This window comes from Ranitomeya imitator, chromosome 1, assembly GCF_032444005.1.
Source record: "Ranitomeya imitator isolate aRanImi1 chromosome 1, aRanImi1.pri, whole genome shotgun sequence".
NCBI classification, from domain to species: Eukaryota; Metazoa; Chordata; class Amphibia; order Anura; family Dendrobatidae; genus Ranitomeya; species Ranitomeya imitator.
In genome coordinates this window covers 856,591,581-856,608,329 of record NC_091282.1, presented here as the reverse complement: position 1 = coordinate 856,608,329, position 16,749 = coordinate 856,591,581, and the positions used below count along the sequence as shown (strand labels likewise).

At 44.5% G+C, this 16,749-nt stretch overlaps 1 protein-coding gene across 1 annotated transcript in view; it reads left to right on the top strand.

The window, feature by feature from the left end:
* The window catches only part of LOC138651553 (RNA-binding protein MEX3B-like), a 30,394-nt gene extending 14,020 nt beyond the window's left edge, over positions 1-16,374 (top strand). Inside the window, exon 2 of the mRNA XM_069741849.1 lies at positions 12,624-16,374. Within this exon, the coding sequence (XP_069597950.1) occupies positions 12,624-13,882 (1,259 nt within the window). The 3' untranslated portion in view covers positions 13,883-16,374. The remainder of the gene's footprint in view (positions 1-12,623) is intronic.
* Positions 16,375-16,749: the final 375 nt, after the last annotated feature.

Below are 16,749 nucleotides of genomic sequence, written 5' to 3'. Positions count from 1 at the left end.
TGGGTGCACGCCACCACCGCCAGAGACACTTCATTGTACTATGAGGGACCCGGTGCCAGTGCGGTCGACCAAAAGTGGGCGCACACACCTCTTCAGACAAACGGCACTCTCATGGGTGCTTTCGCCAAGTGGCGAGACCACGGCCACGTGGGGGGAGTCAGCCCATTTAGGGAGGTGTAAACATGTCGTATGCTGGACATACAGCAGCTGCAAATGGAGAAATTGGAACACTCAGTAAGACCTTTTTAAAGGAAAGCTAGGTGTCAGCTGGGAAAGGTGAGGCAAAATAATTAGAAATCCATGAGTGGTTCATTTTAATGAAGGTTAGATCATCAACATTTTGGGTAGCCAGACGAGTCCTTTTTTCGGTCAGTATTGAACCAGCAGCACTGAATACTCTTTCTGATAGCACACTAGCTGCTGGGCAAGAGGGCTCCTGCAATGCATATTCGGACAATTCAGGCCAGGTGTCTATTTTGGATGCCCAGTAATCAAATGGGAATGACGGGTGAGGGAGAACATCGATAGGGGAGGAAAAATAGTTAGTAACCATACTGGACAAATGTTGTCTCCTGTCACTTTGAATTGATGCTGCAGTACCTGTCCTGTCTGCGGTCATTGCGATATCACTCCACAACCTGGTCGGAAAACCCCCTCTGTCCAACGCCACTTCTGATTTGTGCACCTCTAACAACTCTGCCCTGTTGCCCCCTGCAGCTCGTGTGGGAACCATCACCGGCGCTGTGCTGGGAATGCCTGAATCAAACGGTCAGCAAGAGTTGCTTGTTTGGTTGCCAATATTTGTTCAAGGTTCTCATGTGACATGATGTTTTGCAGTTTCACCTTATAGCGTGGATCCAGGAGGCAGGCCAACCAGTAATCGTCATCGGTGGTCATTTTTATAATGTGGGGGTCCCTTTTTAGGATACGCAAGGCATAATCCGCAATCTGGGCCAATGTTCCAGTTGTCAATTCACTGCTTGTGCTGGGTTGAGGAGCACTTTCGGGCAAATCAACGTCACTTGCCTCCCTCAAAAACCCTGAACCTGGCCTTGCAACGCCACCAGTTTCTATTGCCCCCTGAGAAGCTTCCTAATCCAAAAAATACTCATCCCCATCATCCTCCTCGTCCTCCTCCTCTTCGCCCGCCACCTCGTCCAGTAGACTTCCCTGACCAGACAATGGCTGACTGTCATCATGGCTTTCCTCTTCCTCGGCTGCAGACGCCTGATCCTTTATGTGCGTCAAACTTTGCATCAGCAGACACATTAGGGGGATGCTCATGCTTATTATGGCGTTGTCTGCACTAACCAGCCGTGTGCATTCCTCAAAACACTGAAGGACTTGACAGAGGTCTTGTAGCTTCGACCACTGCACACCTGACAACTCCATATCTGCCATCCAACTGCCTGCCCGTGTATGTGTATCCTCCCACAAATACATAACAGCACGCCTCTGTTCGTACAGTCTCTGAAGCATGTGCAGTGTGGAGTTCCACCTTGTTGCAACGTCGATGATTAGGCATTGCTGGGGAAGGTTCAAAGATCGCTGATGGTTCTGCATACGGCTGGAGTGTACGGGCGAACAGCGGATGTGCGAAAGTCTGCGCACCTTCAGGAGCAGGTCGGGTAACCCCGGATAACTTTTCAGGAAGCACTGCACCACCAGGTTTAAGGTGTGAGCCAGGCAAGGAATGTCTTTCAGTTGTGAAAGGGCTATGGCAGCCATAAAATTCCTTCCGTTATCACTCACTACCTTGCCTGCCTCAAGATGTACACTGCCCAGCCATGACTGAGTTTCTTGATGGAAGAACTCGGACAGAACTTCCGCGGTGTCTGTTGTCACCCAAACACTTCATTGCCAATACAGCCTGCTGACGCTTGCCACTAGCTGTTCCATAATGGGACACCTCATGTGCAACAGTGGCAGCTGCGGATGGAGTGGTCGTGCGACTGCGGTCTGTGGACGAGCTCTCGCTTCTGCTGGAGGAGGAGAAAGGGGGGGGGGGGGCGAACGCCTGCAGCCAACGGTTTCCTAGACCGTGGGCTACGCAGAACTGTCCCAATATTGCTGTCCCCTGTGGACCCTGCATCCACCACATTAACCCAGTGTGCTGTGATGGACACGTAACACCCCTGGCCATGCCTACTGGTCCATGCATCTGTTGTCAGGTGCACCTTTCTACTCACAGATTGCCTGAGTGCATGGACAATGTGGTCTTTTACATGCTGGTGGAGGGCTGGGATGGCTTTTCTCGAAAAGAAATGTCGACTGGGTAGCTCGTAGCGTGGTACAGCGTGGTCCATCAGGGCTTTGAAAGCTTCGCTTTCAACTAACCGGTAGGGCATCATCTCTAACGAGATTAGTCTAGCAATGTGGGCGTTCAAACCCTGTGTACGCGGATGCGAGGATGAGTACTTCCTTTTCCTAACGAGAGTCTCTTGTAGGGTGAGCTGGACTGGAGAGCTGCATATGATGGAACTAGTGGGGGTGCCGGTGGACATGGCAGACTGAGAGAGGGTTAGTGATGGTATTCTTGCTGTTGGCCTACATACAGTGTTTCCTACCAACAACCTGGTTATTCCCTGACTGCTTTGGCCTTGCGACGAAACCTCCACATTTGCTGCAGGTGGTGTGGTAAACGGTGGGCTTACAGTGAGGGAAGGGATGTAGCATTGCTGACTAGCTTCATTGTGAGAGGGTGCAACAACGTTAAGGGTAGTTAGTCCAGGCTTTTAAGTGCATGGTGGTTAAATGTCTACGCATGCAACTTGTATTTAGATTTTTAACATTCTGACCTCTGCTGAAGGTCCTTGAGCATTTCTTACAGATGACTTTGTACTGATCATTTGGATCTTGGTTAAAAAAATGCCAGACTGCACTCTTCCTACTATCGGATACCTTTTCAGGCATTGCTCACTGAGCTACTTTAACCGGATGTCCACGCTGTCCTACAACTGTTTTTGGTTTTGCCACACGCTTTTGGCCAGATACGGGCCTGCCAGATGGAACCTGTTGCGATGTTGATGCCTGCTGTGGCTCCTCCTCCTCCGCTTCAGAGCTACTGCCGGCTGCACCCTGTTCCCCCAATGGCTGCCAATCGGGGTCAACAACTGGGTCATCTATGACCTCCTCTTCTATGTCCTGTGCACCTTCCTCTGTGTCACCGTGTAAGCTGGTGCTATAGCGTTCGTGACGGGGCTCCATAGTCTCATCTGGGTCAGATTCTGGATCAGTACACTGCGAGGGCAATGTTGTGATCTGAGTCAAAGGAACAGCATAATAATCTGGCTGTGGCTGTGCATCTGTGCACTCCCTGTCCGATTCATCTTGTAATGGGCATGGCCTGTTACCGTTCCTGGGTTAGAAAGGGAAATTGTTATGTGTAAAGAGCTCCATGGAGTAACCCGTTGTGTCGCCTGACGCATCCTTCTCTGTTGTTCTGGGTGAAGAACGCAAGGAAGCGACTTGTCCCTGACCGGGAACGTCCACTGACGACGCGCTGCTTTTACATTTTGCACTTTCCGAAGAGGAGGCAAAAGAGCTAGAGGCAGAGTCAGCAAGGAAAGCCAAAACTTGTTCCTGCTGCTCCGGCTTTAAAAGCGGTTTTCCTACTCCCAGAAAAGGGAGCGTTCAAGGCCTTGTGTAGCCAGACGATGACGGTGGCTGAACAACTCGAGACTTAGGTGCTATATTGCTTTTCCCACGACCACCTGATGCTCCATCACCACTACCATCATTACCAGCTGGCAATGACCGGCCACGACCTCTTCCACCAGACTTCCTCATTCTTGGAAATATGTAACCAAACTAACAAACAGTATTTGGTACTGTAAAACCAGTTACAAGGTGGACGCAAAATTGTTGTGAATTTAAATCTCCCTTTATAGGTGTGTGAGACTGCAGGGTAAATCAGGCCCACTGTATTACAGTACACAGTTTCAGTGGCTGACAGATATGCCACTAACAGGACTGACGCAGATGCACACACTGGAAATAAAAATCTCCCCTTTTTTTTTTATATGGAAGACTAGTGAATAAATCTGGCCCACTGTATTACAGTATATTTTCTGTGGCAGAAAATCAGACTGGACTGGCACAGATGCACAGATTTGCCAATATTAATCTTCCCTTCTTTTTTTTTTTTTTTTTTTTTTGATGGGAGACTAGTGAATAAATCTGGCCCACTGTTTTACAGTATTGTTTCAGTGGCACAAAATGACAGACCGATACCACAGACTGGACTGGCACAGATTTGCCAAGATTAATCTCCCCTTTTTGTTTTCATATGGAAGACTAGTGAATAAATCTCGCCCACTGTTTTACAGTATTGTTTCTGTGGCACAAAATAACTGACAGATACAACAGACTGGACTGGCACAGATGCACTGATTGGCAATATAAATCCCCCTTTTTAGGTGCGGGACAGTGCAGAAAAATACAGGCCCACTGTTTCACACTACACAGTTTCAGGGGCAGAAAGTGGCTTGAAGATATATATACTGTACTACAATTACTATCTCCCTACAGTAATCTCAGAAAAGTATGGCAGGCAGCAATAAAAAGGACTGCTGCACACAAGTGTGGACAAACAAACAAGATAGCTGTGCAGAAAGGAAGGAACAACACGATTTGTGCTTTGAAAAAGCAGTTGGTTTGCACAGCGGCGTACAAACAGCAATGCAGCTATCAGGGAGCTTTATAAGGCAGCCTAATCTACAGAGCTGATGCACAGAAATCTAGCCTCCACTGTCCCTGCAAGGAAAAGGTGGTGTTGGACAGTGGAAATCGCTCCAGCACAAGCAGTTTGGGGGTTTATATTCCCTGCCTAACGCTATCCCTGCTTCTGACGAAGCGGCAGCAACCTCTCCCTATGCTCAGATCAGCAGCAGTAAGATGGCGGTCGGCGTGCACGCCCCTTTATAGCCCCTGTGACGCCGCAGAAAGCAAGCCAATCACTGTAATGCCCTTCTCTAAGATGGTGGGGACTGAGACCTATGTCATCACGCTGCCCACACTCTGCGTCCACCTTCATTGGCTGAGAAATGGCGCTGAACGTGTCATATGAAACGCGACTTTGGAAAACTTATTGACTCGAGTATAAGCCTAGGGTAGGAAATTCAGCAGCTACCGGTGAATTTCAAAAATAAAAATAGATGCTCCATACCGTTCATTATTGCTCCATATAAAGCTGTGCCATATATAATTCTGCATACCGTTCATTATTGCCCCATAGATGTGCCATAGAAAGCTCTGCCATATAGTGCTCTGCACCGTTCATTATTGCCCCATAGAAAGCTCTGCCATATAGTGCTCTGCACCGTTCATTATTGCCCCATAGATGTGCCATATAAAACTGTGCTACCGGTATATATCTCTCCCCTCTCCCCATCTGCTTCTCACCTTTTATCTCTATCCTCCTCTTTTGGCCTCTCGCAGCATACTAACTCTCCAACACATGAAGATGGAAACTCCCTTGACTTGGTCTTCTCCCGACTTTGCTCAGTGGATGACTTCACAAACTCCCCTCTCCCGCTCTCTGACCACAACCTTCTTTCATTCTCTATCAAGAACTGCCATCCCGCTCAGGTCACCCCCACTTTCCACACCTATAGAAACATACAGGCCATTAACACCCAGAAACTTATGATGAACTTGCAGTCCTCATTGGCCCCTATTTCCTCCATCTCATGTCCTGATTCTGCTCTGAAGCATTACAATGAAACCCTGCAAAGTGCTCTGGATGAAGCTGCTCCTCCTATACATAAAACAACTCGGCACAGACGGCAACAACCGTGGCACACGCTGCAAACACGTTTCCTGCAGCGGTGCTCCAGGTGCGCAGAACGTCTGTGGAGAAAATATAATCTACCCGAAGATTTCATCCATTATAAGTTCATGCTAAAGACATACAATTCTGCCCTTCACCTCTCCAAACAAACCTACTTCAACACCCTCATCACCTCCCTGTCCAATAACCCTAAACGTCTCTTTGACACGTTCCAGTCCCTACTCAACCCAAGAGAGCAGGCCCCAACCACGGATCTCCGTGCTGACGATCTGGCCAATTACTTCAAAGAAAAAATTGACCACATTCGACAGGAAATCATCTCCCAATCTCTTCATACCATGCACTGTCCTCCCTCCCCCACTGCATCTAGTTCACTCTCTGACTTTGAAGCAGTTACAGAAGAAGAAGTAAGCAAGCTCCTTGCATCTTCTCGCCCGACCACTTGCACCAGTGACCCCATTCCATCACATCTCCTCCAGTCCCTTTCCCCGGCTATCACCTCTCACCTAACAAAAATATTCAACCTTTCCCTCACTTCCGGTATTTTTCCCTCCTCATTTAAGCATGCCATCATACATCCATTACTTAAAAAACCATCCCTCGATCAAAACTGTGCCGCTAATTATAGACCTGTCTCTAATCTTCCCTTCATCTCTAAACTCCTCGAACGCCTGGTCCACTCCCGTCTTACCCGCTATCTCTCAGATAACTCTCTTCTCGACCCTCTTCAATCTGGCTTCCGCTCTTTACACTCTACTGAAACTGCCCTCATTAAAGTCTCTAATGACCTACTAACAGCTAAATCTAATGGTCACTACTCCATGCTAATTCTCTTGGATCTCTCTGCAGCATTTGACACTGTGGATCATCAGCTCCTCCTCACTATGCTCCGCTCCATCGGCCTCAAGGACACCGTTCTCTCCTGGTTCTCCTCCTATCTCTCTGACCGATCCTTCACTGTATGTTTTGCTGGTTCCTCCTCCTCTCACCTTCCCCTTACTGTTGGGGTTCCTCAAGGATCAGTCCTAGGCCCCCTACTCTTCTCGTTGTATACTGCCCCTATTGGACAAACAATCAGTAGATTTGGTTTCCAGTACCATCTCTATGCTGACGACACCCAATTATACACTTCTGCTCCTGATATCACACCGACCTTTTTAGAAAACACCAGTGATTGTCTTACCGCTGTCTCTAACATCATGTCCTCCCTCTATCTGAAACTAAACCTGTCAAAAACTGAACTCCTCGTGTTCTCTCCCTCTACTAACCTACCTTTGCCTGACATTGCCATCTCCGTGTGCGGTTCCACCATTACTCCAAAGCAACATGCCCGCTGCCTTGGGGTCATCCTTGATTCTGACCTTTCATTCACCCCCCACATCCGATCACTGGCTCGCTCTTCTTACCTGCATCTCAAAAACATTTCTAGAATTCGCCCTTTTCTTAATTTCGACTCTGCAAAAACTCTGACTGTTTCACTCATTCATTCTCGTCTGGACTATTGTAACTCTCTACTAATCGGCCTCCCTCTTACCAAACTCTCCCCACTCCAATCTGTCCTGAATGCTGCTGCCAGGATCATATTCCTCACCAACCGTTACACCGATGCCTCTACCCTGTGCCAGTCATTACACTGGCTACCCATCCACTCCAGAATCCAGTACAAAACTACTACCCTCATCCACAAAGCACTCCATGGCTTAGCACCACCCTACATCTCCTCCCTGGTATCAGTCTACCACCCTACCCGTGCCCTCCGCTCCGCTAATGACCTCAGGTTAGCATCCTCAATAATCAGAACCTCCCACTCCCGTCTCCAAGACTTTACACGTGCTGCGCCGATTCTTTGGAATGCACTACCTAGGTTAATACGATTAATCCCCAATCCCCACAGTTTTAAGCGTGCCCTAAAAACTCATTTGTTCAGACTGGCCTACCGCCTCAATGCATTAACCTAACTATCCCTGTGTGGCCTATTTATAATAAAAAAAAAAAAAAAAAAGGTTCCTCGCATCATGTTCTCATACACTTTATGCAGTATTAGCCCTCTGTGTCTGTACTGCTACATACTTAGGCAGGTAACTGGTTCATGCAGCTTTACATGAACACCTGAGCCTTACACTATAGCTGGTCCGAATAACTAAAGCAATTGTTACCATCCACCTCTCGTGTCTCCCCTTTTCCCCATAGTTTGTAAGCTTGCGAGCAGGGCCCTCACTCCTCCTGGTATCTGTTTTGAACTGTATTTCTGTTATGCTGTAATGTTTATTGTCTGTACAAGTCCCCTCTATAATTTGTAAAGCGCTGCGGAATATGTTGGCGCTATATAAATAAAATTATTATTATTATTATTATTATTATATAATGCTGCGGCTGCTGCAATAAAAAAAAAAAAAAAATGCCATACTCTCCTCTCTTGCTTGCAGCTCCTCAACGTCCCGTCCCGGCATCTCTCCGCACTGACTGTTCAGGCAGAGGGCGGCGCGCACACTATACGTCATCCCGCCCTCTGACCTGGACAGTCAGAGCCAGAGGACGGGAAGACAGAGCGGCGCCCGGCGTGTGGAACGGGGACTGGTGAATATGTAATACTTACCTGCTCCCGGCATCCCTGGCTCCTTATCCCGGACAGATGGTCTCCGGGTGCCGCAGCCTCTTCCTCTGTCAGCGGTCACTGGCACCGCTCATTAGAGAAATGAATATGCGGCTCCTCCCCTATGGGAGTGGAGTCCATATTCATAACTTTAATGAGTGGTCCCACGTGACCGCTGAACAGGGGAAGAGCTGAAAAAGGCTTGAAAAAGGCTCAGATGGAGCTGAAACATCACCCGGCTATGTGGGTTGATTAAAACCTTCCACTTTTTTTCACTTTACAATGGAGTGCTGCCTCTTTTTTTCTATGTGAATTTGGTGCAATCGTTGGACTGGTTGCCTGGGGCCTTGCACCCGAAGATAAGTACAAGTGTTGTGCTGTTCCTTTTTTCCTAATATAAATAAATAAATAAATAAATATAAATATATATATATAGCACACGTTCAGTTTTTTTCGCGGTAAAAACGCTATAAAAACTCATTAAAAAACACATACATTATGCATCCTATCATTTAGAATGCATTCTGCATGTTTTGTGCACATGATGCGTTTTTTTTCCGCCAAAAAAAAAGGCATCGTGGTAAAAAAAAGCAGCATGTTCATTAATTTTGAGGATTTTCTGCGTTTTTCCCGCTATTCTATGCATTTGGAAAAAACGCACCACAAACACATCAAAAACGTGTTAAACGCATGAAAAAAAAACGCGAAAAAAAAAATGCATGCGGATTTCTGGCAGAAATGTCCGGTTTTTGTCAGGAAAATTTCTGCAAGAAATCCTGACGTGTGCAGATACCCTAAATGCCCTGATCCTGGAACCAGCAATATATACTTATTACTGATCAATACAGTGGGTACAGAAAGTATTCATATACGGTATACCCCCTTTAAATTTTTTCACTCTTTCATTGCAGCCATTTGGTAAATTAAAAAAAAATTCCGTCAGTTTGGATAGTGAACGTTGGTGGACAGCCATTTTCAGGTCTCTACAGAGATGCTCAATTGGGTTTAGGTCTGGGCCAGTCAAGAATGGTCACAGAATTGTTCTGAAGCCACTCCTTAGTTATTTTAGCTGTGTACTTAAAATCATTGTCTTGTTGGAAGGTGAACCTTTTGGCCAAGTCTGAGGTCCAGAGCACTCTGGAAGAGGTTTTCCTCCAGGATATCTCTGTACTTGGTCACATTCATGTTTCCTTCAATGACAACCAGTCGTCCTGTTCCTGCAGCTGAAAAACACTTCCATAGCATGATGCTGCCACCACCATGTTTCACTGTTGGGATTGTATTAGGCAGATGATGAGTAGTACCTGGTTTTCTCCACACATACGTCTTAGAATTATTACCAAAAAGGTCTGTCTTCGTCTCATCAGACCAGAGAATCTTATTTCTCATACTCTGGGAGTCCTTCATGGGTTTTTTTTTTTTAGCAAACTCTGTGCGGGCTTTCATATGTTTTGCTCTCAGGAGAGGCTTCCGTCAGACCACTCTACCATAAAGACCTGACTGGTGGAGGGCTGCAGTGATAATTTACTTTGTGGAACTTTCCCATCTCCCTACTGCATCTCTGGAGCTCAGCCACAGTGATCTTGGGATTCTTCTTTACCTCTCTCACCAAGGCTCTTCTCCCAAGTTTTGTTGTAACCTTGGCCAGATCTTTGCCTTGCCACAATTCTGTCTGAGTTCCTTGGCCAGTTCCTTTGACCTCGTGATTCTCATTTGGACTGACATGCACTGTGAGCTCTTATATAGACAGGTGTGTGCCTTTCCAAATCAAGTCCTATCAGTTTAATTAAACACAGCTGGACTCCGATGAAGGAGTAGAACCATCTCAAGGAGGATCACAAGGAAATGGACAGCATGTGACTTAAATAGGAGTGTCTGAGCAAAGGGTCTGAATACTTATGACCATGTGATATTTAAGGTTTTCTTTTTTATGAACTTTGCAAAAATTTCTACATTTCTGTTTTTTGGTTTTTTTTTTCAGTCAAGATGGGGTGCAGAGTGGACATTAACCCCTTACCGGCATCGGACGTACTATACCGTCCGATGCCGGCTCCCCTGCTTTGATGCAGGGCTCCGCGGTGAGCCCGCACCAAAGCCGGGACATGTCAGCTGTTTTGAACAGCTGACATGTGCCCGTAATAGGTGCGGGCAGAATCGCGATCTGCCCGCACCTATTAACTAGTTAAATGCCGCTGTCAAACGCAGACAGCGGCATTTAACTACCGCTTCCGGCCGGGCGGCCGGAAATGACGTCATCGCCGACCCCCGTCACATGATCGGGGGTCGGCAATGCTTGTGAATGGTAACCATAGAGGTCCTTGAGACCTCTATGGTTACTGATTGCCCGTCGCTGTGAGCGCCACCCTGTGGTCGGCGCTCACAGCACACGTGCAATTCTGCTACATAGCAGCGATCAGCAGATAGCTGCTATGTAGCAGAGCCGATCGGGTTGTGCCTGCTTCTAGCCTCTCATGGAGGCTATTGAAGCATGGCAAAAGTTAAAAAAAAAAAGTTTAAAAAAATGTGAAAAAAATAAAAAAAACATAAAAGTTTAAATCACCCCCCTTTCTCCCCAATCAAAATAAATCAATAAAAAAAATATCAAATCTACGCATATTTGGTATCGCCGCGCTCAGAATCACCCGATCTATCAATTAAAAAAAAGTATTAACCTGATCGCTAAACAGCGTAGCGGGGAAAAAACTCGAAACGCCAGAATTACGTTTTTTTGGTCGCCGCGACATTGCATTAAAATGCAATAACGGGCGATCAAAAGAACGTATCTGCACCGAAATGCTATCATTAAAAACGTCATCTCGGCACGCAAAAAATAAGCCCTCAACCGACCCCAGATGATGAAAAATGGAGACGCTACGAGTATCTGAAAATGGCGCAATTTTTTTTTTTTTTTTTTTTTTTTTTTTTAGCAAAGTTTGGAATTTTTTTTCACCACTTAGATAAAAAATAACCTAGTCATGTTTGGTGTCTATGAACTTGTAATGACCAGGAGAATCATAATGGCAGGTCAGTTTTAGCATTTAGTGAACCTAGCAAAAAAGCCAAACAAAAAACCAATGTGGGATTGCACTTTTTTTGCAATTTCACCGCACTTGGAATTTTTTTCCCGTTTTCTAGTACACGACATGCTAAAACCAATGATGTTGTTCAAAAGTACAACTCGTCCTGCAAAAAATAAGCCCTCACATGGCCAAATTGACGGAAAAATAAAAAAGTTATGGCTCTGGGAAGGAGGGGAGCGAAAAACGAACACGGAAAAACGAAAAAATCCCCCGGTCATGAAGGGGTTAATGTGAAAAAAATTAAACTTTTTTTGAATTAACCAAAATGGCTGCAATAAAACACAGTGAAAAATTTAAAGGAGTCTGAATACTTTCCGTACCCACTGTAGATTGGGGATAACTTGCTGGTTCTGAAATTGGGGCTTTAGGCTATGTGCCCACATTGCGGATTTCATGCGTTTTTGTGCGGATTCCACCTGCGGTTTTACACCTGTGGATTCCAATTACGGAACAGGTGTAAAACGCTGTGGAATCCGCACAAAGAATTGACATGCTGTGGAAAATACACCACAGCATTTCCTCATTGTATTTTCCGCAGCATGGGCACAGCGGATTTGGTTTTCCATAGGTTTACATGGTACTGTAAACCGCATGGAAAACTGCTGCTAATCCACTGCGGACCCGCAGTCAAATCCGCAACGTGTACACATAGCCTTAAAACCCTGAGAACAGATGGAAGCATGAGATGCACATATACAGTCTCCGCTTCTTGTATTGTCTATGGGCCTGCTGAGTACAGTTTTCATATAGTCACTTTGATAGAATGGCGTGATTTCTGTATATGTGAACCTCTGATACATTTTTATATTAGAATCAATGTTGGGGCTACTTTTTTTTTTTTTTTTTTTTTAGTTATTGCGACGCCATTGTTTCTAATCAGTGGAGTCGCATTGCACCATTTATGGTAGTGTGACTGCAACGAGTTGCTGGACTACATAGGAGTCTGTAATTTTAGCTGTATACTGCATTACTAATGTATTGCATATTGTACAAGCGATCACACTATTTGGTTTTGCCATGTCTGTAAAAGTCCAATCTTTTAACATAATTGATAATGGGTAGATCTTTCTGGTATAAGAAGCATTTTATTTTTCTAAATTCTTTTCTAATATCTATTCTCTCTCTCTTTCTTTTTTTTTTTTTTTTCTTTTTTAAATAGGGTGTAAAATAAAAGCTCTTCGAGCCAAGACGAATACTTACATCAAAACTCCTTTGCGAGGAGATGAGCCTATCTTTATTGTGACTGGAAGGAAAGAAGATGTAGAAATGGCCAAGCTTGAGATCCTTGCAGCAGCCGAACATTTTTCCATTATAAGAGCCACCAGAAATAAAATTAGTGGAATTCCAGGATCTACACAGGGACCTCCAAACTTACCAGGTCAAACTACGATTCAGGTCCGTGTCCCATATCGCGTGGTTGGTCTTGTGGTAGGGCCGAAAGGTGCTACCATTAAGCGGATCCAACAAAGTACTCACACTTATATTGTAACACCCAGTCGAGACAAAGAACCTGTTTTTGAAGTTTCTGGGATGCCAGAAAACGTAGACCGTGCACGCGAGGAGATAGAGGCTCACATTACCATGAGGACAGGTTCAGTGATCGATTTCCAACCAGATAATGACTTCCACTCAAATGGTACAGATGTTTGCATGGACTTCCTAGGGAGAGTCACGGGCAGTTTATGGTCCAAGGTACCAGCTCCTCGTCGAGGTTCCAGTGCATCACGAAATGACCTTTTGCATAGCTCATCATTGGAGAGTCCCTACTATGGCACAGAGGGCAGAGAACAAGGCCCTGAAAGTCCTTTTAGATCGGTTCTGACTGGAAGCTTTCAACTAGGAGAAGCCAACACAGGACAACCTCCAGTAGGTATTGAAGATTGTGAATTTGGCCTTGATCATCTTACCCTGGATTTAAATACACCCACAACTCTTTGGTCAACTTTTGATGCTTCACATGGACAGCTTCAGAATCTCAGTGGGTCTCCAGCTCATAGAAGACATAGTGGATTTAGTGGCTGTACGACACCTTTACTCTCACCTACTGTACCTGATAATGGTATTGGGCTTGAGCATCCACTGGCCCGCCGGATACACAGTGATCCAGTCAGTAGTATTTCATGGCTGCCGAACCAAGGATCTTTTTCGAATAGTGCTGGTTATTCATCCTCCTCCTCTCTTCCTACCAGTTCATCTGTGGCATCTGGTTCTCCCACTGACTCCAGCAGCTCAGAAGGCCACCGCAAGAATGGACGAGACTGTGTAGTTTGCTATGAGAGTGAAGTTATTGCAGCCCTAGTGCCTTGTGGCCATAATCTCTTCTGTATGGAATGTGCCATCCGAATCTGTGAGCGAGTGTTACCAGAGTGTCCAGCCTGCCATACCCCTGCCACCCAAGCAATCCGTATCTTTTCTTAACATCATATTCCGCCAATAACACTAGCCAAAGCTTTAGACTTACTTGGTTCTGTTTTTGTTTTGTTTTTTGTAATTTAAAAAGTGTTTTAACAGTTGACTATTATGTTAAGAGATGCAAAGGGTAGAAAGTCACTATGCTGGTTCAGTGTAAAATGTACAAAAAAAAAGTTTCATATGTTTACAGAAAGCCAATTTTGCCTCGGGAGAACACAACTGGGTCCAACCATCTTGCAGTATTCACTTAATGAGTTAAATGAGAAAAGGAGAGAACGCACCTTTTTGTGTAGACAATGGAGGGCATGACAGTGATCAATAGGGTTGTCTCATTCCAATAGCATCTTATATATGGGAGTATATTGCAGCTGCAAAAATGATGGCAATATGGTGTATGCTGTCCTGATTCAGTAATGACGGAGACCCCTGACTTGGTAGTACTCGATGGAAAGGACACCAGCGCTGTATCCGAAAATATGAAAGATTAAAAGCATCGTGTCTGGCACGGGGTAGTGACGGATTCCCTTTAAATTTCAGCAGGAGTTCCTTGCAGTAACAGACGGGATCAATGTAATGCTGCTCTTGTATAGATGCAATACTGGCCATATATTTTAATTCAGATCCATAAAATCAAGCCTTCCTTTCTGAGTGCACAGTGTTCTGATATAGTGGTTATGCTCTAGCATGGAGCAATGATGGCCAGTGAAGACTAGCATGGCTGTTCATTGTTATATATGGTATTCAGACTTCTATGTTCAATTCACTACACAATATTCATTAATAACCACTAGAGGTAGGCAAAGGAGGTAGTGATGGATATGCTTTTGCATTTAGCTTCTGGACTAGTAGTCTCCTTAATTTATTGCACCAGTCTCGTCTGCAAATTGTGGAAGTGACAGACTCCTTGTGGGCCGTCCGTGTAACGCAGTGTCCCCACGATCCCTAAACATCATGTTTTCAGCATTTCCTTAGTATTACACAGGTGATGGAAGAGGTAACAAGGCATCAGAAGTTCTCACCTGTGCAATACTGGCAAAATCCTGAAAACGTGATCTTTTGGGGGCCGTGATGACTGGAGTGGGGAAACACTGGTATAGCGGACACAGACAGGAGTTGCCTGCTAGTTTCTTACTCTTGTCTGGTCTGTAAATTGGACTACATGCTACGTTTATTTTCATTTTAATTTTTTAACATGAATCTGAAGTCAAAACACACGTTAATATGGACGTTCCCTCTTAGAGCTGATTGGGTGAATGCGCTTTTATTTTTTTCGATTTGCAATAGGCACACATTTCATACTTTTTATGTGCTATATAGATTACAAAATTGATTCCTCTTAACTTGAGACGAAAATGTTTTTTTTAAAGATTTCTGTGTAGAAGAACTTATTCCACCCAATAGTACATATCAACTGCCTGTTATTTTTCAGGCACGGGCAATCGTACATAAATGAATATATATATCATCCAACACTAATAACCTACAAAATATATATTATATGTTCGCCCTGCTGCCATAATGATATAGTTTCTGTGCCCAGATGAAAGTACCGTAGGTTCCATTTTATTGTTTCCTATTTAGAATGATTATAAAAGTCCAATTTTAATAATGAACTGAAGTCTTGGTTGCCAGTGCTCTTTTACTATCCATGTTAAATGTATCTATATACACTGTATTTTATTTTATTTTTTTTAAAGCATCATGTTCATACTTGTATTTTCAATTTACAATCTTGTTTCTTTTCATGGTCAGAATATACTATGCACATCTGTCCATTAAAAATGCAGAATAGCCCCATAATTAATTTCCATTTTGACCACTAAAATCAGGAGTTACAGCTGCTGTCAGTGTGAACAGAGGCTTCCTATGTCGTTGTATTGGCATGTTTCGATTTATTCAACTGACGGAATATTTTTTATTTATTTTTATTTATATATTCTGGGATTAATGTTTAGCATTTTTTGCTTCTGTAGCTTCGTACTTCTGAGTTCAGGCAGTCTATAAAAAAAATTAAAAAAAGTGGAAGAACTACCGAGAAGGCCAATGTGTACGATTAAACTCTGAATCAGAAGGGCTAGTTGAAAAACCCAACTTGCCACAATTGCAAACTATTAGGTTTGGACATTAAACGTGTTGTAGCCCTATTTAAAAAGTTGTTTAAATGAATTGGACATGCAAGTTACAACAATGTCTGGACTTTTGCTCTGGTCCACACTATTTTCAGGATTGTTTCAACAGGCTTAAAGCAGACCTGTCGCAAGTCAAAAGTGGCCAGCTTTTGCTCCTTTTTAATCCCTTCTACTCCCCTGAATATTCTGTTTTCCATTTTATTAAAATCTGCTATATTCTTACTAAGATATGGGCTTTTTTGGGGTGTAATTTTACTAAGAGGGCGGTGCTCAAAGTGAAACATGCGGAGCAACCTACACCCTTCAACCCCATTGGTGAAGACCATAAACAGTAGCACCCCAATATGGAACACTATATGGCAGAGTTCCAAAAAAAACACACAAAAAAAACCTGCTTACTCCGGGGGGCAGCAGGAATAAAATAAGAAGGAAAATATTATCTACTTTTGACCTGGAGACGAATCCTCTTTAACTATTAACCAGGTTCGGTCAGAAAGCGCTGTTCACACCATGCTGACAGAAGTTAGGGAGCGCCCTTTCTGTGTTGGAACGAAGCCAGCAGGGGACCAGACAGGCACTGAAATTTTGACATCAGGGGCAGCTATCGTAATGAAAAGTATATTTTGAACACTTGTAAACGTTCTATTTGGTTGGACTACACCTTTTTCGCTTTCTGTGTTGAAACTTAAATTTGGTTGAGTTTGTCACCTTGAAACTAGTACGTTAGAGATTTAATATTTTCTG